The sequence below is a fragment of the Nesoenas mayeri genome, assembly GCF_963082525.1.
Source record: "Nesoenas mayeri genome assembly, chromosome: 6".
In the NCBI taxonomy this organism is placed as follows: Eukaryota; Metazoa; Chordata; class Aves; order Columbiformes; family Columbidae; genus Nesoenas; species Nesoenas mayeri.
The window spans coordinates 177,242-184,666 of NC_137545.1; the positions used below are offsets into that span (position 1 = coordinate 177,242).

Consider the following 7,425-nt stretch of genomic DNA (forward strand, 5'->3'; position numbering starts at 1 on the left):
TATTTTCTCCCTGGTTTTGGTAAGAGGCTGAGGGGTAGAATATGGTGGTGGTTTCTGTTTTACCCAAAGGAGGCCAAGGTACCGATATCAGGCTTCTGAAAAGGCACAAAGGAAGGCAAAATGGGAACGTGGTGCTGTGAGTGGCACCCGCTGCTCCTGAGCCCTGGAAGCCCTGGCAGAACCTCTGAAGGCCGAACCGTGCAGCAGGGATCCCGGCAGCTCTGGTCTCCCACCCTGCATCCCAGCACGGAGAGTGAAAGCCACCGCGTTTTGATTCTCTTCACAGCCTAAAGCGCCACAGGGGTAATGACACTGGCCAGGAAACATCAAGGTGAGTCAAGGTGGGACTGGAGACCTCCCAAGCACAGGACAACGTCACCCTGACTAGTGCCATGGGCCTCTGCTGCAGCGACCCTCAGCTACACCTGTTTCCGAGAGTCCCCGGGTGTCCTGCTGCAGGGCAGCACAACCCACCTGCTCAGTTTTTCCTAATGCTCCGTCCAAAGCTCCCTGGAGGGTGTTGGTGGCCGCTGCCTCTGTCCCACCAGCCGCCGCTGCAGAAGGGTTTGCCTCCCCCATCACCTCCCCAAGCAGGAGCCGCTGCTTTTCCAGTGCCCTGTGCCCCCTCAGCAGACTGAAGAGGCCCCATTTACTGAGCTGCTCCACAAAGCTCATGTGCCCCTGACCCCACCATGGCAGATGTTCCTCTGGACCTTCAACCGTGTCGTGGTTCAACCCCAGCTGGCAACACAGCCACGGCAGCTGATCACTCACCCCTACGCCTTCCCCTCCCAGTAGGGGAGAGAATCGAAAGTGAAGGGAGAAATTCGGGTTGAGAGACACACAGTTTAATAAAATAACGAAATACTCATATACTCCTAGTAAATCTACATAAACCCACCATAACCCCCACACCCCTCTCCTCAGGACTGCTCAGCCGGTCCCATCGCAGCCTGTCCCGGGACACCAGCGCACCCTTTGCGTCTTGGCCTCGTAAGACTTGCAGAGGCTTTTGTTGGCCAAACCCACCGCTGTGTACAGGTTCCCCGCACTGGAACTGCAGTGTGGGACCATTTAGGGGTTCTGGGGCGTGGCCGGAGCGCGATGGCCTCACAACCAGCCCGGGGACGCGCAGGCGCCGTTGCCGGGATGCGCAGGCGCAGCTCAGTCCTATTCTGGACGCGGAGCGGAGCGCACGGCGAGGGCGAGGGGAGGAGTCCGTGGGCTGAGCCGAGCGCGAGCGACCGCAGCGAAGGGCGGGACTTGAGGAGGAGGCGCGGGAAGCGCGTGTGGTGGCGCAGAGGGAGACACCGAGAGACCGGCGCGACCTTGAGGCGGCGGCACGTGCGGTGACACGCCATGGCGGGCACGGCGAAGCCGAGGGCGCTGCTGAATGCGCGGCGGGACGCGGGCGAGGCCGGGGCGCTGGGCCGGCTGCTGAGCACCTCGGCCAAGAAGGTGCTGCGGCACAAGATCGAGTTCCAGCCCGCCAGCCACGGCTTCTCCAGCCAGCCGGAGCTGCTGCGGGCCAAGTACCTGCTGCTCAGCCCCCGCACCGAGCCTGCCGAGCACCCCCGCGGTGCTGAGGAGGGACAGCCGGGCCAGCAGGGTGGGTGCAGAGGGCCGGGGGCTCTCCCTGCGCTGCGCAGCCCGCGGCTCACCCGCCTCTCTCCCCGCAGGCAGCGACCGGACCCCGGGGCGCCACGGGGACGGCGTCCCCGCGCCCCAGAAGGGGCTGTTCCCTGCAGGGCGCCTCGCCATGCAGTGGCAGCGTGTGCAGCGCATCGGCGCCGGGCTGCTCAACCTGGGAAACACCTGTTTCCTCAACGCCACCCTGCAGTGCCTCACCTACACGCCACCGCTCGCCAACTACCTGCTGTCCAAGGAGCACAGCCGCACCTGTGAGTGGGGAGGGGAGCGCCCGCCTGTCCCGGGGCTGCGCTCAGCACCCTGCGCACGGCTCTGCCCGGGCTGTGCGGCTGCCGGATGCGCCTTCTCTGCTCCCTCCTGCCCGTTTCTCCGTGGAGAGGACATTCCTGCATACGGGAGCATCCACTTTTCCTGGCCGTAGCAGTGTTCCGAGCTCTGCACCCTGCGTCTGAGAGGCTTTGTCTGTGCTGCACACAGGCAGGACTAAGATGGGTTTGTCTTCAACGTTCTGTCTTCTCCTCTCCCATCCCAGGTCACCAAAGCGGCTTCTGCATGACATGCGTCATGCAGAACCACGTCACGCAGGCGTTCGCGAACAGCGGCAGCGTGATAAAGCCAGTGTCCTTTGTCCGACACCTCAAGAGTAAGGATGGCTGCCCTCGCGTCCCCTCCTGTAGCCGTGCGGGAGGGCAGAGACTATTGCAGGAGCAGAACCTTTGAGACCAGGGCAGGTCTTGGCAGAGGTTCTTCTGAGACAACTCACTGAGCCTGCCAGGGCCTTCATGGGCCTTGTGGGGCTTCCCCCACGGCCGACATGAGTCTGACGTCTGGTTTGGGCCGAGGGAGCTCACACCCCGCAGTCCCTGCCCCGAGGGAGGGCGGGAGGACCTGCCTCTGCTGCAGCGCGTGCTGCGGCTGATCCCTCCCTCTCCTGCAGAGATCGCCCCGCACATCCGCTGGGGCAGGCAAGAGGACGCGCACGAGTTCCTCCGTTTCACCATCGATGCCATGCAGAAGGCCTGCCTGCCCGACTGCACCGAGTACGTGGGGCCTCTGGTGGCCGTCACTGCCCTTGTCTGCTGGTCCCCTTGTCTGCTGGGCTGCTGTCTGCCTTCTCCTGACGCCTCCACCCCAGCACAGCTGCGGTTCTGTCCCCAAATCCTGTGACTGCGCTGGGTTTGGATCCTGAGGACACAGCGCTGGCCCGTGGGGGCGCCTCTTGGGCCGGGCGCTGTGTGATCCGAGCTGCCGTCTCTAGGTTGGATCGCCAGACCCAAGCCACCACCCTGATCCACCAGATCTTTGGCGGTCACCTGCGGTCCCGTGGTGAGTGCTGGCTGCCAGGGCCTGGGCCTGTGACTCTCAGGGCTGCTGTTCCCCCGAGAGCCTTGCAGTGACTTGGGAAAGTCACTAAGCATGTGCAAATCATGCAGAGCTGCAGCTGGTCAGTGTTTGGTATCTGTGGGTCACGAAGCTGCTGGCTGTGGGTGCCCAGCTCATTGCCACCAGCAAAGGAACCCACGTTGCCAGCTGTCCAGCAGCACTTGTTGTCCCAGCACGTAGAGGCTGCGGATGTGCCAGGGGGTGCTCACTGCTCTTTCTCTTGCAGTGAAGTGCTCGATGTGCAAAGCAGTGTCGGACACCTTTGACCCCTGTCTGGACCTGCCGGTGGAGATCACGGTACCGGGGCAGGGTCAGGCGGGGAGGCGCTCTGCTCTGCAGGGGATGTTCCTGCAGCTGCACCGCTACTGCTCGACGCTGTTTAACCTGCCAGCGTCAGGCACGGTGCAGGCAAGAGGGAATCAGCTTCTGTTGTTGCGCTGCCTCCTCTGCCTGGCCCTGACCTCTCCTCTGTCCTGGCAGCAAGCCGCAAACGTAGAGCAGGCACTGGAGCTGTTTGTGAAGCCAGACCTGCTGGGCGGAGAGAACGCCTACCGGTGTGACAAGTGAGTGTGCGGGCTGGGGGGGAAGGGGCCGCGGGTGTGCTGGTGGGAAGCTGGAGGGCAGCTGCAGTACAGGAGGGCTTCTCCACCTGCTCCACCGCTAAACCGTGAGGTTCGTGGCTGTGAAGCCTGCGATGAAGCCTGTCACTCCTCATCTCCCTCCTCTTGAGACGGGGACCTGAGCCAGCAGACCTGGCCGTGAGCAGGTGCCCTGGAGCGGTACCCGCTCCCAGCAGGGTCATTTCCGGGGGGTTTGTGGCTTGGCCAGGGCTGACAAGCACCTGGGTGGTGGAACAGCATGAATAGCTCAAGCTCTCCCTGTGCAGATGCAAGAACAAAGTGTCGGCAACCAAACGCTTCACCATCCACCGAGCGCCCAATGTTCTCACGCTTGCTCTGAAGCGTTTTGCCGACTTCACTGGAGGCAAGATCACAAAGGTGAGTGCTCGGCAACCCGGAGTGGGGCTGTGTCCTGTCCCGAGGCCCTGCTGCCCCGAGCAGGGTGGGAGGTGGTTCTGTGCGGTGCGAGCTCTCCCGCAGTCCTGCAGCCCTTCCCCAGCTGTGTGCTGCGGTGGGAGTTTGGCTCATCTCGGCGTCTTCCTCACCGTGGGCTCTGCCTGTGGAGAGCGGGTTCCCCCTCCCTCGCGAGACGGGACTCGCAGGACAGCTGAGCCGCTCTTGCCATCTGCTGTGCAGGCTCCTGAGACATCCTCTCTCCGCAGGACGTGGGCTACCCGGAGCTCCTGAACATCCGCCCGTACATGTCCCAGAGCAGCGGGGATCCGGTCATGTACGGGCTCTACGCGGTGCTGGTGCACTCGGGGTACAGCAGCCACGCAGGACACTACTACTGCTACGTGAAGGTGAGCCCAGGGCGCTCTCTGGGCACCTCTCTGTGCTGGGGGCCGGCGGGTGCTCGAGGGTCCGTGTAATGCGCAGACAGGAGGGTGCTCAGCAGACGTGCGTGGTGTGGAGCACTGCGGGGTACGGGCTGTGCTCCGTCACAGGAAGAGTGGAGTTCTGCTCTCGCAGAGTCCCCTCACCTGCCGGGGTCACCTGGGGGTTTTGGGGAGCAGAGCTCTGCCAACGGGCCTGTTCCTGCTGCTCCTCAGGCCAGGAGCGTCCCTGACACAGCCCGACCCCGTTCTGTCTCCCTCCGCAGGCCAGCGACGGGCAGTGGTACCAAATGAATGACAACGTGGTCCGCCCCAGTAACATCAAGGTGGTCCTTAACCAGAAGGCGTATGTGCTGTTCTACGTCAGGTGAGCGTGCCCTGTGTCCCCGGCCCCTCTGCCCCTGCTCAGCATGTGGGACAGGGCTGGGGGCACGTGCCAGGCAGCCCCAGCGCCCACGTGCGTGTGCTGGCTCGGGGGAGGGTGGCAGGGAGAGCCCCAGCCCCTCGTTGTCACTCAGACACTGGCAGTTAACACGTGCCCTTCTCTGCCTTCCCCAGGATCCCCAGCCCCGGGAAGAGCTCAGAGGGTCCCGTTTCCAAAGCTGCCTCCAGCCTGCCTGGCCGTGTCAAGCTGCCTTCTGGGTCACCGTCACCCAAGCTGGCCCGGAAAGCCACACACGCGGCTGCAGCGTTTCCCGGTGACGCAGCCCAGAGGCCCAAGAAGCCGCGCTCCTCGCAGCCGCCACCCGCGCCCAGAGCGGCTCCAGGGTTTTGCGGCCCCAGTCACACCAGTGGGGCCAAAGCGCAGGTTCCCCGGAAGCGCTGCTGGGAGCCCGGGCCCCTGCCCGCCTCCCCCAGGCTGCCGGAGCCCATGCCCGGCCAGGAGCCGTGGGGCAGCGGGGAGAACACCGGGACACCGGGAAGGGACCCTCGCAGCAGGGCTCCTGCCAGCCTGGTGCTGGCAAAGCTGAAGGCCTTCTTGTCAGCCAGTGCTGCTCCGCAGCCCAGCAGCACCATGTCACCACCACCGGCCAAGAAGCTGGCGCTTTCCAACACATAGGTGAGTCTGAGCTTCTGCCAGAGACTTCAGTAGGTGCCTCGTGCCTCCAGAGCCAGGGCTTGTGTTGGAGAGTGCAGGAATGGTGCTGGTACCTTGCTAAGCAGGAGGCGGGCGGGGAGAGCCCGTCAGCCCCAGGGCTCTGCCCTCCCTCTGGGTCGGGGTGCGGGTCAGGCCCCCGCTCTTGCTCCCATCCCTGGAGAGGCTGGAGAACTGGCTGCTGCCTCCTTGCTCGGGACGGCGGGTGGCTGCGCCAGTCCCTGGAGCGGGGCGGCCTGGCCAGCCTTCGCAGGGCAGCGTGTCCCCGGGGGCGATGGGAGCTGGTGACACCACAGCTGGAGGCTGCAGCGCCGCCTCCTCCCCAGGCAGCGGCTGCACCGGCTCTCTGGGCACCGCTGTGCAGCCGGGGCTGGGGACGGCGCGGGGGGTTCTGTCCTTAACGTTTCCTTCCTTTTTTCCTTTCTGCTTCTAAGGGAAAACACTTCTCATCCTTCTCCTACTCCCCCACTTCCCTCTTCCTGTCTGTGTCTTTTTCCCTCCCCTTTCTCTGGGCTCCCCTTTTTGTTTTCTCCTCTTGGCTCACAGCAACCTCTTTTATTTAGACCACCAAGTTGTTCTTTATGTCAATAACTGCAGGGCAGCCCCCGGGGAAGGAGAGCAGAGGGGACCACCATGCACGGCCTCACCTGCTGCTGCCGGCTCCTGTGCCCACCCCAGCCCTGCGCTGGGTCCCTGTGGGGCCGGGGCGCTGCCGCCGGACACCGGGCAAGAAGCTGGAGCGCTCCCTCGGGAACCGGCGGGGCTGGCGGGACAGCGGGAGCGGCCAGAGGAGCCACAGGGAGGATCCCAGGCTGGAACAGCTCTGCTGGGAGGAACGGCTGAGAGAGTCCTCAGCACTCGGACAGCTCCTGGGAGAGCTTTCCGTCAGAATCTGCATGGTGGAGACTTCAAATACGATTTCATAAAGGAGGGGTTTTTCTTTCCAAGTTGTTTTCTATCATTTTTCAGTGTATACAAGAAGTGATAGCAGCATTCTACAATGGGTATTGATCTAGGGGGTCTCATGGAGACATCTGGACAGGCAGGAGAACAGTCCTGTGAGGCTGGACATTGTATGGATGACTTTGCCCCTCACCCTTCCCAATCCCACCTGTTCCCTCACCGGCCACCTGGGACTTGGCCTCACCAAGCTGGAGCACAATGTGATGGAGACTGAGGGACCTGGGGGTTCAGCTGGAGAACAGGAGCTGAGGGGAGACCTTCTGATCTCGAAACTGCCTGAAAGGAGCTTGGAGCCAGGGGAGTCGGGCTCTGCTCCCCAGGAACAAGCACCAGGAGCAGAGGAAACGGCCTCAAGTTGCGCCAGGGGAGGTTGAGGTTGGATGTGGGAACAATTTCTTCCCCAAAGGGCTGTGGGGCATTGAACAGGCTGCCCAGGGCAGTGCTGGAGTCACCAGCCCTGGGGGGTTGGACAGATGGACATGAGGGTCTCAGGACAGGGGTCAGTTCCGGGGGTGGGGAACGGTTGGACTCCATGATCTTAGCGGTGTTTTTCAACCAAAATGATTCTATCACACAGTCTATCTTTGCATTGTAATAGTGCCTAAAGGTCACAGCCAGGGTTTCTATTGTCTTGTCTTGGTATTTTTGCAAATGAGTAGAAGTCTGTCTCAAAGAATGTAATGAAAACAAAACAAAAGAGCATGGGTAGAGCAAACAATCGCAAGGAGGGAGGGCCAAGTATGAAGATGAACCCCAGTGAGAGCAAGTATTTATAGATCAGTAGTGATACGCATCACTTGCAGGCTGTAAATCATTGACACTGTTTTGTTAGTAATGGAAACGTTCCCTGTGTCCCACAGGATCCTTGTGTCACTGT

At 62.4% G+C, this 7,425-nt stretch overlaps 1 protein-coding gene across 1 annotated transcript; it reads left to right on the plus strand.

The window, feature by feature from the left end:
* Positions 1-1,359: 1,359 nt before the first annotated feature.
* On the plus strand, positions 1,360-5,549 carry LOC308041692 (ubiquitin carboxyl-terminal hydrolase 36-like; the record flags this gene model as incomplete). Its single annotated transcript, XM_080346596.1, has 11 exons — positions 1,360-1,579; positions 1,650-1,901; positions 2,183-2,293; positions 2,588-2,690; positions 2,909-2,976; positions 3,260-3,330; positions 3,514-3,596; positions 3,920-4,031; positions 4,316-4,456; positions 4,756-4,856; positions 5,048-5,549. The coding sequence occupies 11 exons, from the start codon at positions 1,360-1,362 to the stop codon at positions 5,547-5,549; spliced, it is 1,764 nt and encodes a 587-aa protein (XP_080202722.1).
* Positions 5,550-7,425: the final 1,876 nt, after the last annotated feature.